This window comes from Gorilla gorilla, chromosome 6 (assembly GCF_029281585.2).
Source record: "Gorilla gorilla gorilla isolate KB3781 chromosome 6, NHGRI_mGorGor1-v2.1_pri, whole genome shotgun sequence".
In the NCBI taxonomy this organism is placed as follows: Eukaryota; Metazoa; Chordata; class Mammalia; order Primates; family Hominidae; genus Gorilla; species Gorilla gorilla.
The window spans coordinates 27,823,683-27,840,774 of NC_073230.2; the positions used below are offsets into that span (position 1 = coordinate 27,823,683).

The 17,092-nt window shown below is 36.3% G+C and overlaps 1 protein-coding gene across 1 annotated transcript in view; it reads left to right on the forward strand.

Moving 5' to 3' along the window:
- Window positions 1-17,092, forward strand: part of ITGB8 (integrin subunit beta 8) — an 85,063-nt gene that overhangs the window by 24,850 nt on the left and 43,121 nt on the right. The window contains exons 2-3 of the mRNA XM_031013288.3: window positions 7,764-7,849; window positions 11,130-11,304. Of these exons, the coding sequence (XP_030869148.1) occupies window positions 7,764-7,849; window positions 11,130-11,304 (261 nt within the window). The remainder of the gene's footprint in view (window positions 1-7,763; window positions 7,850-11,129; window positions 11,305-17,092) is intronic.

Sequence of the window (17,092 nt, forward strand, 5' to 3'; positions counted from 1 at the left end):
ATTATCTGAATGACATCTGCTTCTTTGTCTATTTCAACAAATAGATCCTTGCTCCCCCTGTTTTGAGGGATCATCTCAGGCACTAACTTCCCGGTAATATATCTTCTCTACCACTTCAGAACCTCCCTACTCAGATCCACCTTTTTCAGAGAGCTTTCTATGTTTCCTCCTTTTCTCTCACGCCCATTTACTTAATCCCTCGTAACATTTAACTGAGTTTTGTTTTGTTTCCTGTACCTTATTTTCAAAGAAGTAGGCCTAAGCACCTACTCCTTCCCTTTATTTTTGTAGGGGCCTTTAGGAAACCTCAAATCAAAACTTGGAATAACTAGGTCATGGCAAGTGATTAGAATGCCAATGTATTTATTTGTTTTAATTTTTATATTAAATAATAGCATATATTATATTTCTCTGCAAAAGAGAGATTCAGTAATCAAGTAATGTATTTTAAGGTATATTTACATGACTATGATATGTATATCTAGAAAGAGGAAAACCCAGTTATACTCTAAACTTTACTCTTAAGCATGCTCAATTCGTCTGATTTTGACTGTTATCAAAGCAGAACATGTATTAATTACAACAGTGTTTACTTGTTTTATTTTTTAAGGAAGTAGCTTTATACGGTCATTCAAATTTAATTTAATTTGTATAGTAAATGCAATTAGGAAAGGGATATTGCCTGGAAAAAAATGCATTTCTCACAAATCATTTTGTCTAGGAGTAACAGAAGAATCCAGAATAATTGATTCTAAATATCAAGTACTACAGTCTTTATCAGTTGTAATTGTTCTTTTTGCCAGATAACCATGAACATCCTTTAAATGTTGTTGAAATTTTATTGACTTTACTACAGAAAAAAACTAGAAATGTCTCTAAAAACTTGTACTTGATCCAATCACTTGATTTATGGAAAGAACCCATTCTAAACACTGAAACTTCTACTGTCCTTTTTAGTTTTGGGGAGTTTGCTGGTCCATTTTTTCCCCTGTCACTTCTATCAACTAAATGTTTTCCAAATAATATGAATGAATGGCATCATCAAAAACAAAGAATACCTAAGTGGGTGTCATGAATATGTTTTTTCCTGACTTTTGTGTATTCTATCCTGTTGATGATGGATATTTATTATACTTTATGACAGATAGCTATAGAGGTCATTTCACATATGTCATAACCATTTAATTCTGGGAAATAATTTAAAAATTGTTCAGCTTAAATCAATGTGCATGTTGCAAAATCTGAATAAAATGCAGGTGTTCTAAGAGATCTTCAGTAAGCCAGTTTGTAATCATGCCAAAATTGTATTTGTAATAGATTGGATGGCTGTGTATATATTCAACTTTATGGGCTTTTAAGAATCATTTTTTTACTAAATAAATGCAGTACTTTTTACTTAATAGCCATTTTTATATATTAGCTGTATTTTTAAAACTTTATCACCCAAGGGACTTTCATTTTAAAGACAGCATGTTACATTTACAACTTTGAGGACACATAACATCTTTGTTTTTTTGAACATAGAGATTAATATACACATGAACATACACGTATGTATGTGTCTATATATATGTGTGTGTATGTGTATATAGATAATATACCCAACATAGATAATATTAATTATAATGACATTACAACAGTTTCTTTATCGAATGCCTACTATGCCCTGAGCACTCTGTTGGGATGCTTTACCTTACTTCATCCTCACATCAGCAATTTGATATCGTTATAGTTAGCCCTTTATTACTGCGGAGGAGATGGAGACTTGGAGAGTTTAGGTAACTAGCTTAGTAAGTAGCTGTGCTATGGAACATTGGAAGTTTCCTCCCAGTAACTATTTAGCAATACTATCTCATCATACCTGTTGTCTACAGTTGTAAGACAATGAGAAAATATAAGACACACAGCACATGCTAACAAATCCAGAAATAGAATTACTTAGAATATACACACTTATTGACAATATGCAATTAAATCTTTTCCTGATTTCTGTCAAGGCAGGTTTTTTTTGTTATTGTTGTTGTTTTGTGTTTTGTTTTGTTTTGTTTGTTTTGAGATGAGTCTCGCTCTGTTGCTCAGGCTGGAGTGCAACGGCATGATCTTGGCTCACTGCAACCTCCGCCTCCCGAGTTCAAGCAATTCTCCTGCCTCAGCCTCCCGAGTAGCTGGGACTACAGGTGTGTGCCACCACACCCAGCTAATTTTTTGTATCTTTAGTAGAGACGGGGTTTCACTGTGATACCCACATGGCTCGATCTCCTGATCTCATGATCCGCCCACCTCAGCCTCTCAAAGTGCTGAGACTACAGGTGTGAGCCACCATTCCCAGCCTACCTGGTTACTTTCTCTAGATGGGAGATAGCAATGTGACATAAAACTGCCCCAGGGGCTCCAGAACTGCTGGTACAGTTATACTTCTGAAGAACTAGGCCCCAAACCAATTTTTCTCAGATTTCCAGATATAAAAATATTAGCATCATTTTTTTCTTTTTTTTTTTTTTGTGAGTCACAATGGATGTCAATTTTCTAACCTTTTTATTTCTATTTTCTTCCTGCTCTTTCCTGAAAATTTTCACACAGCTATAGCAAGGCGAAGAATGTAGCTGGGACTACAGGCATGTGCAACCACACCTGGGTAATTTTTGTATTTTTAGTAGAGACAGGGTTTCACCATATTGGTCAGGCTGGTCTCAAACTCCTGAACTCAGGTGATCCACCCGCCTTGGCCTCCCAAAGTGCTGGGATTACAGGCATGAGCCACTGCGCCCAGCCAGCAGTATTTTTTTTAAACTTTTATTTTAGATACAGAGTGTACATGTGCAGGTTTGTTACCTGGTATATTGCATGATGCTGAGGTTTAGGGTACTAATGATCCTATCTCCCAGATACTAAGCATAGTACCTGACAGTTTTTCAACCCTTGCTCCCCTCCCTACTTTCACCCTCTAGTAGTTGTCGGTGTCTACTATTCCCATGTTTATGTCCACGTGTACCCAATGTTTAGCTCTCACTTATAAGTGGTAATATGTGTTGTCCGGTTTTCTGTTTCTGAGTTAATTTGGTTAGGATAATGGCCTCCAGCTACATCCACTGTGCTGCAAAGGACATGATTTTGCTCTTTCTTATGGCTGTGTTGTGTTCCACGTTGTATATGTACCACATTTTCTTTATCCAGCCCATTATTGAAGGGCACCTAGGTTGATTCCATGTCTTTGCTATCATGGATAGCACTAAGGCAGTACATTTTTTTTTTAATAACATGGGCTTTATGAGGCACTGAGAACTAAAACAAATGAGCACAAGAGGAGGATCTGAGGATCTGTGCTTTAGCACATTATAATACTTCTTCCATTGGCTTAAGAATTTCCACTGGGATCAATAAAAAATAATCCTTATTAAAATGCAGTGTTCGAACATAAAGAATAAGGTGCATATTGCAACATCACTAGGCAAATAGCTGAACAAGCAGCAACTGCAATCATAAAGTGGGAAAACCCACTCAGGCACAGCCTCTAATGAGGTGTCAGTGCAGTGCTGAGGGCTGCTAGGGAACCGTTGCTGGAAAGTAGTTTTCCTGTAATGTTGGATGGGAGGGCAAATGAACTAGGTAGACCCAGAAGCTGAAGACAGACTGCCCGTGTCTGCAAACAGCAGTCATGCTCTGTTGTATATGCAGTGTAGAGATTTTTACTTTCACAGAAGGGTGTGTTTGTATGTGTGTTGTGGGAGGGGAGGGAAGGAGAGAGAGAGTGTGTGTGTGTGGGAGAGAGAGAAGAAATTCCTAGCACACACTGACTAATAGCATTCATTATACTTTGAACATTCAGTGAAAACAATTCCTGTAATTGTTGATATTGGTATATTTGGTATTTTACTTACTTGCATATTTTTAAATTAGAAAGAAAATTCTTAAAATGCTGCATGCCAAAGTGTATCTGGCATGTCTTCTGTGAAGTATAACCATGACACTCTCCAGAAATAATGTTTGACACTCTTCCCATGCAGTTCAATTTATGACCTTCCTCTAGTCCTGCAGAACCATGTGGCCACCTCCTCCAGATCCATTTATGGGATCTTTTTTCCTGTAGCTATGTAGAACCTGAGAAATGTCAGCCCTGGAACCTGGGAAGTATTGACAGGACCAACATTTCTCTCTCTCTGGGTCATCATCGTTAGGTGTCTGAAATATGAGATTAGAGATGGGAACTAGAACTTTTTAAAGAAAAGAATCAGAATACAAAGAAAACAGATTTTCACTTGTGAATTTGTTTTTGCCATGTGTACTATGGAAGTAGGAGCCTTATCTGAGCTTGAAACTAGGTACTAGGTTAACTTAGAACAGAGTCAGACAATTGTTAGAAACAAAGACTGGAGTCCTAGATTCCACAGCTTCCATTCCATGAGACTACAGTCCTTTAATTTTTTTTTTTTTTTTTTTTTTTTTACTTGAGTAGCGTTAGGGGTACAAGTGGTTTTTGATTACGTGGATGAATTGTATGGTGATGAAGTCTGGGCTGTTATTGTTTCTATCAGCCAAATTGTGTACATTGTACACAATAGGTAATTTTTCATCCCTCAGCCCTCTCCCAAACCCTTCTTCTGAGTTTCCAATGTCCATTAAACCATTTTGTATGTCTTTGGGTACCTATAGCTTAGCCCTCACTTGTAAGTAACACGTACTGTTTGGTTTTTCATTCCTGGGCTACTTTGCCTAGGATAATGGCCTCCAATTCCATCCAAGTTGCTGCAAAGGACATTATTATTTTTTTATGGCTGAGTGGTATTCCATGGTGTGTGTGTGTGTGTGTGTGTGTGTGTGTGTATATATATATGTATATACACACCAGATTTTCTTTGTACACTCTTCCACTGATGGGCACTTAGATTGATTCCATATGTTTGCCATTGTGAATTGTACTGTGATAAACATGTGCACACAGGTGTCTTTTTGATATGATGACTTCTTTTCCTTTGAGTAGATACCCAGTGGTAGGACTGCTGAATCAAATGGTAGATCTACTTTTGAAACTGCAGTCTTTTTTTTTTTTTTTTTGGAGTTTTTTCAATTATATTATTGTATATAATCACTTGGAAAAAACGTTCCTTTTTTTTTTTTTCACAACCTTGCCAGCATCTGTTGTTTCTCGACTTTTTAATAATTGCCATTCTGACTGCCATAAGATGGTATCTCCTTGTGGTTTTGATTTGCATTTCTCTAATGATCGGTGATGTTGAGCTTTTTTTCATATGTTTATTAGCCACATGAATGTCTTCTCTTGAGAAGTGTCTGTTCGTGTTCTTTATCCACTTTTTGAGACTGCAGTCTTAACTGCCAACACAAAAGTCTTACCTGTTGAGTGAAACTCTTGGTCAAGTCTGAACTGAAATAGACTTAATTTCATGTTTCAGTTGAGTCAAGGCTACGAGTTGGCGAAAGTCAAATTAGGTCTGTGTCTTAGTTCATCTGTACTGCTAAAACAAAATATCTGTGACTGGGTAATTTACAAACAATACACATTTCCTTCTTACAGCTCTGGAGGCTGGGGAGTCCAGGATTAAGGTGCCAACATCCAGTGTCTTGTGAGGGACTTCTTGCTGTGTCCTTACATGATGGAAGCGCAGAAGGACAAAGAGAGCTAAAAGCTTTGGAGCCTTAATCCCATTCAGAAGGGTGGGGCCCTCATGACCTAATCACCTCCTAAAGGCCCCAGCTCTTAATACTATTGCATTAGAGGCTAAGGTTCAACATATGAATTTGGGGGGACACACTCAGACCATAGCAGTTTGCAAATGTGGTTAATGTCTACACCTAAATTGGTTTTCTTTCTGGAAACAAAACTAAAAAGGTCACTCACTTTTCTGAACATTTTAGTAGTAAGCAGATTTTACAGTTTGGCAGCCTACAACAGATGGAAAATTTTTAGGCTAAGGAATTTTCATACTTTGGGTAGCCAAGCTGGTGGTAAAGGAAGCACAAAATATTAGAGTTTACTTTAGTTCTTTGAGTTCCAGGCCAGGTCTAGAAAGATTCGTGAAGTGAAGAAGTTTTGGACAATGTATACACAAAGTTGATATAAAGTGAAGGACAAAGCATAGAAGGAGATACATAGAGGAGATAATAGAACATTAGAGGTATTAGGGAAAGATGTTTCCTGCTTACTCCATTGAGTGTCTGGGGAAATACAGGGAAGGGTGCTCCATACTACCCCAGTTAGCACTTCTAACTGTAAACACAGGAGTAAACACAGTTCCTCCCTCTCTACTCTTCTCCTACTACCTTCCCCTCTCATCCCCTTCCACCTCCAGGTCAGAACTGCTTTCATCTTGTATTTCCAGAATGTTGGGGAAAGTTGAGAGAGAAAGAAAAAAAGAGAAAACGGTTGGAATATGGCTAGCTAGAGATTCTGTGGTCTCTATTCCCTTTAAAATTACCATGTCCATGTCCATGTGTGATTGGGCACATACATACATGTGCATGAGTGTGCACATGCACACATAGTTTTCTTTTGTATGTAATACATTTTTTAAAGACATAAACATGGATTAGAAGAAAGAAAATCAGATGGCAAAGAGAGATACTAAATGTGACTGCCTCTGGGGAGCAATCTTTAAATATGCCCTCTTCCTCCACCCCTACTCATCCCTCTCTAAAGCACAGTGAGAGGCACCTTTTCCCTGTTCTTCTAGCACTTTGGTGAAATCTCTCTGTGCATCTTATACTATGTGATACTGTTTACTTATATATGTCTCTTCTCATCCTGTCTGTGATCCACCTACATCCGGGATGTCCCTTTTGTTTACTTTGAATGAGATGGACAGATCACACCGTGACTTCCAGTGTCCTTAGAACATCATATGTTAAAGAATAGACTGTAGGAAGTCTGAGATTGTTCTACTGAAAACTCATGATAAAATGATGTAGGACTCATTCTGTATCATAGTTTGTGTTTTAACCTATACTAATGAGCCTTATTTTAATTGTTTCAGCAGTTAGTGGATAGAGGGATAAAGGTAAATAATTTCTAGGCACAACTATGTTATTAAAATATTATGGACATGTGCAGGAATCTATGGAAATGTGAATTGGTCATGATCTTAGATCTTAAGTCCTCCAATCTAAGAAATTAAATTAACTAAAACAACTTATTCAGTTTAACCACTTTAATTCTAAAATACTAAATCATGCCAGTATATCTGGTTCTGGTATTCCTCAAGCCAAAATCATCAATATTAACACAATTAGAATTCCCAAGTTAATTACTTTATATGCCCATCAAGATTGTTTCTCAGAAAATTCATTCACTGTGATTTAATGTGAATTTATATGTTGAGATTTATGTCTATAAACAATAATTTTTGTAGGAAAAACTCTAGAATGCAAAGCACCTATTTGTTTCAGAGAATAGGAAATACAGTGAAACTTACTAAACTTTCTAAAAAATTTGGAAGGTCCTTGTCCTCTACTATTGCAGCAGAATTGAAGCCAGACCTCCAAACCTGACCAAAATCAGATTTTTGTGACTCTTCTTTCTCCCAAATTCATAACTAAATCATAATTATCCAGGTATCTATTAATTACAATGAGCCGGTCAACTCTTTCCAATAAATTATATACCTTTGTTGTCAGATTTTTGTAATAAAAGGTCCTCTTGTTTCAGTTTTTCATTTGTTTCAATTGTTCATTTGTTTGTTTCATTTTAGTCTAGAATTATATACGCTTTCTATTTTGAGAGTAAATTATAACTGTTTTCTCCTTCATTGCAGAAGACAATAGATGTGCATCTTCAAATGCAGCATCCTGTGCCAGGTGCCTTGCGCTGGGTCCAGAATGTGGATGGTGTGTTCAAGAGGTGTGCCATTTTTTTTTTCTTTTTCTCATGGTTGACTTGACTTCATTTTCCTAATATTCTGTGCCTTGAAGGTGCATCAGGAAAAATAAAGATACTGCTGAACATAAGGAAAATTTTATTTGGTTTTATGCTTGGAAACAGCATATCTGGCTGAATATAAAATAAATCATAACCTTTTTATTAGGAAAATTATGGTAATTTTGAAATGAAGTGCAAACCATTTTATGTTTTCCATCTGTTCTATAGAGAGAACTGGCAACCACAGCTAGTAACTTTTGATAGTTAAGTAGGCTTTGGTGTGGAATTCTTGCTTCAGCTTGAGGCATTAGGTTATGTATCCTGTTGTTCAAAATAAGTGTTTTTCTGTTCTATCAAGAGAAACGAATCCTAATAACAAAATTCTTAGTAAAACAATTACAATGCATTCCTTCTTTCTTGGCTCTAGGGTTGTTTTGTGTTTTCTTCTTTTGTCAGTAATCTGGAGTTAGAACTGCCTGTATCTAGTAAATTGCACTGAAGAAGCGATCTGCTAATCTGGGGTTTCTTCTTGTATGAGATTGCCTAAATAATTTTACATTTACTTATGTAGCTCCTGGGAATTGGAACAAACAGATAGGTCTTTAATGGCTTTTTGCTTGACATGGAGATAAGTCTCTAGCTTTTGTCTCCTCTGACTTAACAACTGGGCCTACTGTTATCCTTCCAACCTCCTTTATTACTTCTTGGAGAAAAAAGAAAGTTACAAGGTAGCAACAGATGGTGGATATCACTTTATTCTAGGAAGCAAGTCAGAATAGAGGCAGGGGAGGGGTTCAAGAAACAGTAGGCATGTCTGAAAGTAAGTCTCTGTACTGATAGCCTAAAGGCTTCCCAGATGGACTCTGGGCTCCACCAGTGAGAAAACCAGATGTCATTCATGAACTAGAAAGTGGTTCATCAGAACCCGTGGAGCCAGGCATGTCATAGAGAGGACAACTTCAGAGTTTCTGGGTCCGATCCCATCACTGCCTGTGAGCCAAATGACCAAAAGAATTCACTTTATTCTAGCATCTCCCTTTCCTCGTCTCTATAACCTCAAATTTGGTGTCTGCTTCCAGGTTTTTCTCTGTCAAGAATGTTTCGTGGCTTGTTATTTCCTGACCCCAAACCAGTACTTCATTTTAGATTTTTACTGCTTCACTAAGGAAAATCCTTAGAGCCCTGAAGTTTGTGCCAACTTGCTGTCCATTGCTGAATGCTTTAGTGAGGGTAGTTTGGAAGAGCCTTCAAAAGACAGTACAGAAGCCCAGTTGTCAGCCACACGTAACATGTTAGCCATAGAACATCAGGCTTCAGAGGGACCCCTTCTCCCTGTCACACCTCTGACTGGAAGAAAATAATCTGGAGAGGCACAGCTCTGGGAATAGCTGTCAGTCCTGCCATAGAAGGAGGGATTTTGAGTATTTGGAGGAATCAGTTGTCTGATAGAAAGAGCTAAGTCAAGGAGAAAGGAGGTGGCTGCTGGAGGGGAGAAGGAAAGCCTGTCACTGTTGGCGACATTCTTCAGATGGGATCTTAGGGAAAACAGTCAGAAACTCACTCGGGTGCTCATGTTCCCAAATATTCTATATAGCGCAGTGCAGCCTAGTTCATGTATTGAAAGAGCAGGCTCTGAAGAAACACTGAGTTGGATTCAAATCCTAGTTCCACCAGTTTCTAATGTTATAAACTTGCACATATTACCTAATCACTTTGAACCTCAGATTTCCATACCTCTAAAATGGAAATACAAATTGAACCCGCCTCACAGTCTTGTGAGGATGAAATGAAGCAATGTGGGAAGCATTGGGCACAGAGGCATGGCTTAAGAAATGGGATTTAGGACTATATATAGAACTTTGACAAGGTTCTGGAACAACTCATTCAGGGTTAGGAAACCAGGAGGATTGCCTGCATTAATAACATAACCTCAGGGGAAGCAGCCAGTTTTAGGACTCAGCCATTATCCATGCCATTAACAGGAGCTGTCCACTCCCTGCAGGCTGACCTGACGTCATTGAGAGGAAGAATGTATTATTTAATTTTGGAAGATCCCTCACCCTTTAGGTGCGGATGTGACTGATGCCAATGATTCCTCAACCAGCAAGGCTGGAAGGAGACGCAAGGGAGAGGCAGGCTTTTTTTTTTTTTTTTTCTCCTCAGGATTAGGATAGATAAATGGTAACAACGTAAACCTGGCTTGAATAATTTTCAAAGCTAGTCAAAAGTAAAAGGTCTCTAGAAAATTTAGACAGGATGTATCCAGTTTGCTTGCACTATTATGTAGCATGTTAATCTGCCATTCCATATACTTTGCTTTCTCTTTCCTTCTACGCTACATAAGTAATTGGAAAATAATTAGGATAGAAACGGCATCATCAATATTACCTAGTTGAATGCCCCATGTTCCTTTCTAACATCTATGAAAGACATGATATGTCTTGAAGAATTCCCTTCCTCTCCTACCTCTTGTGTCTGATGCAGGGTGTCATGCGTAGTGAGAGTTCAGAGCGTAGGCTCGGAGCATAGTTATACTTTCACAGCATATATGATAGGAAAAGTCTCACTGTCAAAGGGAATATGATAGAATTCTCTCACTTCTGTGCAAATTGCTATGTTTGGAAGTCAAAAAGACCCAGGCGTGAGTAGGAAAAAAAAGTTTTCATATATATATATATATCCCCAGAATACTATATTAAATTGAGAAAATAACAACCAATAAAAAGCCAACCAGGTCAGGCGCAGTGGCTCACACCTGTAATTCTAGCACTTTGGGAGGCCGAAGCAGGCAGATCACCTAAGGTCAGGAGTTTGAGACCAGCCTGGCCAACATGGTAAAACCCCATCTCTACAAAAGATACAATAGTTAGCTGGGCGTGGCGGTGTGTACCTGTAGTCCCAGCTACTCGGGAGGCTGAGGCAAGAGAATTTTTAGAACCTGGGAGATGGAGGTGGCAGTGAGCCGAGATCGTGCCACTGCACTCCAGCCTGGATCAGGAGGGAGACTCTGTCTCCGAAACAGAAAAAAAAAGCCAACCAGAGAAACTTCAGTCTGAGCTTTTCCTTCTCAAATAGGTTTTAGATGCAGAAAGTTGGAGTAGGATTTTTGCTTGTGTTTTTCTTGTAGAAATAGTAAAAACATAAGGATAAGAAGAAATTAAAATGATATAAAATACCAAAAATGCAATATTTGTTATGTCATTTTCTTTGGATGTAATTGATATACACTAAAAACATCAGTGATTTTCTTTCTTTTAAACAGGATTTCATTTCAGGTGGATCAAGAAGTGAACGTTGTGATATTGTTTCCAATTTAATAAGCAAAGGCTGCTCAGTTGATTCAATAGAATACCCATCTGTGCATGTTATAATACCCACTGAAAATGAAATCAATACCCAGGTGACACCAGGAGAAGTGTCTATCCAGCTGCGTCCAGGTTTGGTCATTTTCAAATAAATCTATAATGATTCTTAACTTGAAATTGCAATTTACTTTAATTTGCTCATTTTTAATATTATGTGGCAGGCAGTATTGTTCTTGTAGAAACCACAGTGTACTCAGAATCAAGAAATTAGAATTCTAGTCTTTATAGTGCCTGCAGCCAGCTGTGTGTCTTTGGACACTGCAAACCTGACCACACTATATTCTAATTATGTGTTCTGTTCACATAATCTGATCAGGTTGTGATGAAATTGTGTTTTTCTACTCTACTGCGAGCCCTAGGAGCAAGGGGACATGTTTATTCCACTCTCTTTTTCCAGTGCCTAGCAGAGCACTAGCATGTAGTAAGTACTCCGTAAGTATTTGTTAGCTTGATTGATCCTTTTTGGAAGGGATCTTCCAAAATTAAATCAATCAAGCAATCAATGTTTTTGTGATTTAATCACAACCAACTTGTGATTAAAAGTTTATTACAAAGTTCTTAGAGACTTTGTAATAGACTTTTAATCACAAAGCTGCAATTCATGATTATCATAATTACCTTGGGCAGTTTTGTGATGGCCCCTGAGATTAGTATACACCTTTTCTCCTATACCTCTTTTGTACTTCCCCTTCCTTCACAGTGTATTTCACAGTTTGGCCTATGTTGTAGGCCACTGGACATTATTCACTTTCACTTTCCTTCAGTGCTACAGAATCCTGGTGTAAAAACTACATGTAGTAAGATAAATCAAGGTACACAGATGCGCACCACTCAATTGGATGCGTGTAGTTTAACGCAGTTCACAATTGTATCCAGTCCTTCATCATTTCATTGTGGGTGGTCCTGTCCTGTCATTAATTTTTAAATAACCATTCTTGACACATTCCCTTCCCCATTCCAGAACTGTGCTATTTCTTCCAGACTCTGATTATCAGAAAAACAAAATCCATTACTTTCTTGGCCCTGGGCATATTCCCAGTTTCCAATTAAAACTGTGCTCTTTCCCATATTAAATAATGACACAGCCCAGTATGGACATTGTGAGCAACAGTTGGAAAGGAATATACAAAAATGAAAGTAATTAGATTGGTAAGATTATAGCTCTTCCCACCTTCCGTTGCAAAAAATTATTTAGTGTCGTAAATAAATTCTTTTTTAGAAAAAGAGAGACAGGGTGAAACAAAAATTATATGCTCTTGTACACCTAATTCCAATTGAATACATCCACTAAACTCTGCCCTTAGATACTCCTATAATTACACATGCCTCTCTCTTGCCTGTGTTTTCTTTTGCCTTTATCTTAGTACTAGAAAGTTTGAACATTTTCCATAAGCTGTTAACCATCTTTAGCTCTCTTTTTTGTGTAATTTGTGTCTCCATACAAATATGCCTATTTTTCTAATTGAATGCCAATTTTCAGCAGCTTATATATAAAGCTTAACCTATATCATTTGCCTCTAATAAATATGACCACATTCTTAAAAATGTCTTACTCTTTTTTAAATTCTTGAGATTTGAAAATTATAAGCTGCATTTTATTTATTTATTTTTGTTATGCTCCTTCGTGCACACTGAATATAAGCTGTATTTTAACGTTATAGTTGCCCAACCATCTTTAATGATTTTTTTTAATTTTACTGTTATCCTATGTTTGTAATCCCAGTTCTTCTGATCTATATGAGCCTGAGATTATGCCTAACATCCCCCATTTCTTATGCGTTTCCATATCCCTAGCAAAACTATAATCTAGGGCCTTTCCCATTGTTAATCTACCTGATTCTTCAGGATCTTAATCCAGGCCATCGCCCCTTTCAGCACACATGTAATTCAATTATATTTCAGCTTTCTGACTCAAATGAGTCTGGAAATACTTCCCAGTTCACACCTGAATTTAAGAGTAAGTTGTTAATATCATCTTTCCTGCAAATCTTTCAGAATTCTCAATTCCTGCCTCTTCACTCTTCATTTTCCTTCAACAGGATTTTCAAAACAGCAGAATTGAAAAACCCACACCTTAATATTTGCACATGAAGTAAATAGGAATTATATAATAGAATAGAAAAATAATAAACAGTCTCTTAGTCTGTTTGGCTGCTATAACAAAGTACACTGATTGAGTGGCATACACAACAGAAATTTATTTTCTCATGGTTCTAGGGGATGGAAAGTCCAAGATCAAGATGCTAGTAGATATGGTTCCTGGTGAGACGTCTCATCCTGGCTTGCTACGTCCACACAGGGCAGAGAGAAAGTGATCAAGAGAGAGAACACACATGCAAAAGAGTGAGAGAGTGAAAGCTCTCCAGTATCTCTTCTTAGAAGTGCACTAATCCCATCATGTCGGCTCCATCCTCATGACCTCATCTAAACCTAATCATATCTCTCAGAGACCCCCTATTCAAATACTGTCACATTGGAGGTTAAGGCTCCAACATATGAATTTTTAGGAACACAATTCAGTCGATAGCATTTGATACATAAATAATATTTTCAAAAGTCCATGGAATATTTTTAGAAATGAATTACACTTTAGGCAGGAAAACACAATTCTAAAAATAAAACTGTTCTTATATGCCAATATCTACAAGCATGGTGTAATAAAATTTTAAGTCAATACAAAATAATAAATAAATATTAAATAACAGCAAGTTTCAGAGAAGCCTCTCCTAAATAATTCTATCTCCAAGAATAAATTGAAACTCTAGTCCTATAAGCCAATAATAGCAGTAACAAACACTTCAAAATATACGGGTTGTTATTGATGATGTTGTTACAAAAATTCACAACTTTAAGTGCTGTTATTATTAAAGAAAAATGAATCCAGAGGAACTAAGCATCCAAGATATAAGAAGAAGATAAACAAAAAAAATCTTAAGAAAAACAGAGAAAAGAGTTCCTAAATTTAAAAACAAAGTAAAATTAATGAAATGCAAAATAGGAAAAAAAGAATAAAATGGATGTATAAATCCAGAGAACCAGAGAGCTGGTTCTCTGTAAAGTCTAATAAAATAGATAAATTGTTGGCAAATCTAATTAAGAAAAGAGGGCAAAAATCAAATAACCTAATTATGTAAACCATAATTATAGAAAAAAATTCAGAAAGAAGCCTTTAAGAAATATTAAGCACAAAAATCCATAATAAACTGTTTAAGTCTTGAGATAATTTTCTAGGAAAATATGTCTAAAATTGACTCAAGATAGAGAACCCTAAGAAACCTAATATACAAGAAGTTTAAGAAGTTATAAATGTTTATAATTATAAAAATTATAATTACCTCCCTTAATAAGAAATACTCCCTAAAAACATTAGGTCTAAATGCTTTCATGAGCAGAAATGTTTCATGTTCATTCAAATATTGAAGGAATACGTTATCTCTGTGGTATATAAACTCTTACACTACTTTATTTACTTATTTATTATTATTATTATTATTATTATTATTATTATTTTGAGACGGAGTGTCCCTCTGTCACCCAGGCTGGAATACAGTGGTGCGATCTCAGCTCACTGCAACCTCTGCCTCCCGGGTTCAAGTGATTCTCCTGCCTCAGCCCCCTGAATAGCTGAGATTACAGGAGCCTGCCACCATGCCTGGCAAATTTGTTTTGTATTTTTAGTAGAGACAGGGTTTCACCATGTTGGCCAGACTGGTCTCGAACTCCTCGACTCAGGTGATCCACCAGCCTCGGCTTCCCAAAGTGCTGGGATTTCAGGAGTGAGCCATCGAGCCCGGCCTAAACTCTTACATCACTTTAGGGGATGCCTAGAAGCTACTTAATTATTACAAGGTTAGTATAACCCTATTATCAAATTCTTAATAAAATTTTAGCAAATCAAATTAACTGTATGTGATAAGAAGAACAATATCACCAAACAAATAGGCTTAAGCTAGAAAACCAAAGATAGTTGATTTTTGGAATTGATGTATTTTTATGATGTTAGTTTGCCAAAAAGAGATAAAACATATTGTTATCTCAATAGATAATAAAAAATAATTCAATAAAATTTAGTGCCCATTTCTGGCAAAACCAAAATCGAAGAATACTCCCTTATGATATGTTAAAATCCTTCTCGAAAGTATACATAAATATGATTACATTTTTAAAAATGAAATAAGAGTTATAAACATTTTGAAAAGATAAAGCAAAATTATCATGCTATGGAAAATCCAAGCAAATCAAGTGAAACTAACTATTGAATTTTTTTAAATTTTACTCTGGCAGGTTGTTTTTTAAAATATTCAAAAATCAGTTAATTTCCTTTGTAATATTAAATATAATGAAGAAAAATGATCAATTGTGTGATTATCTCATAAAAGCAACCTAGAATGTAAACTGTTTAGGAATAAACTTTTAAAAAAGTATAAGATCCATTGTGCTACCTAATAGAAAATAGGAATAAATGGAGAAGAATTTTATGCTCCTGAATATAATATCATAACAATGACAGTTCTCTATATAGTCTATAAGTATAACAAAGTCCAAGTGAATCAATAAATGTAAGACAATCAATCCCAATCAAATTTGAATGCAGTTTTTTAAAACACATCTTCGCTGAAACTTATTATGCATGTATCTTTGTATATAACCGCATATTTATTTAGCATGCATTCCTGGCAGTAGATCTGCTAGGTCAAATGTATGACAATGTATTTACTTTTGAATGTAGATTGTTACATTATTCACACAAAAAATTCGATGTTCAGTTTAGCCTTTCATTAGTCAACCATGCCTGCTTTCATTCTTTTTAATGTCTGCTATTTGTTTAGTCCATTAGCTGTTTTCTTTTGCCTTTTTCCTAGAACTAGAAAGTTTGAACATTTTTCCTAAGGTATTAATCATCTTCATCTCTCTTTTTTTGTGTGTGATTTCTGTCTCCATACAAATATGCCTATTTTTCTAATTGAATGCTAATTTTCAGAGGTTTATTATATATTATTTGCCTCTAATAACTATAACTATATTCTTTTAAATGTCTTGCTCTTTTTTAAATACATAAGTTTGAAAATTATAAGTTGCATTTTTTCTACTGGTATGTTACAAATAATTTATACACTTCAATGAGTTTAGCTTGTTCTTTTTTATAGATATAATGATGATTTGGTCCTTCTGAGACTATAAATGAACAGTTCAAAAGTTGGAAAATTGTTTCAGTGCTGTAGACAAGCAATGATAGTGGTAATGACACAGCAGAAAACTAGGTAAACTTGAGAGAGAATGGAGAGGTGGAATCCACAGGAGTTGGTGATTGATAGGCCATGTGGGACTCCCAGGATCTGGCAAGCAACTTAGTGTGGTAGGGAAATCTGTATGAATGAAGTGGTGTTGATTTAAACTGGGATGTCTTGAGTTGAGAGAGAGAGACTTAGCTATATGAGGCTGAAGCTCAGGGGAGAGATAGGGGTTGGAGATAGAAGAGAAACAGGAGGCAGCAACAGGAGATGGTAAGTGAACGCAGTGGGGAAGAGATCATGGGGAGTAGGAGAGTGAAAAAAGAGAAATAATTTTATGTCAGTCATTGTGGAGCTTGATTGTATTAAATTTCCCATTACTATTTGAATTTCTATGTGCAAATTAGCATAATTGTCTAACGTGTGTAAGTCATCTTTCCAACATAGTTGTGAGCTCCATGAGGCAGAACTAGTTTATAACCCCCATATATAGCAAATATTTATTAAATTAAACTGAAAATATGTTCTTAAAAAATGAATTTGACATCAAAGACATATCCATCTTAGGGCATAATATATAAAGCTAAATGTTGGCAACCCCAGATATATAGAAACATACTCCATGATGT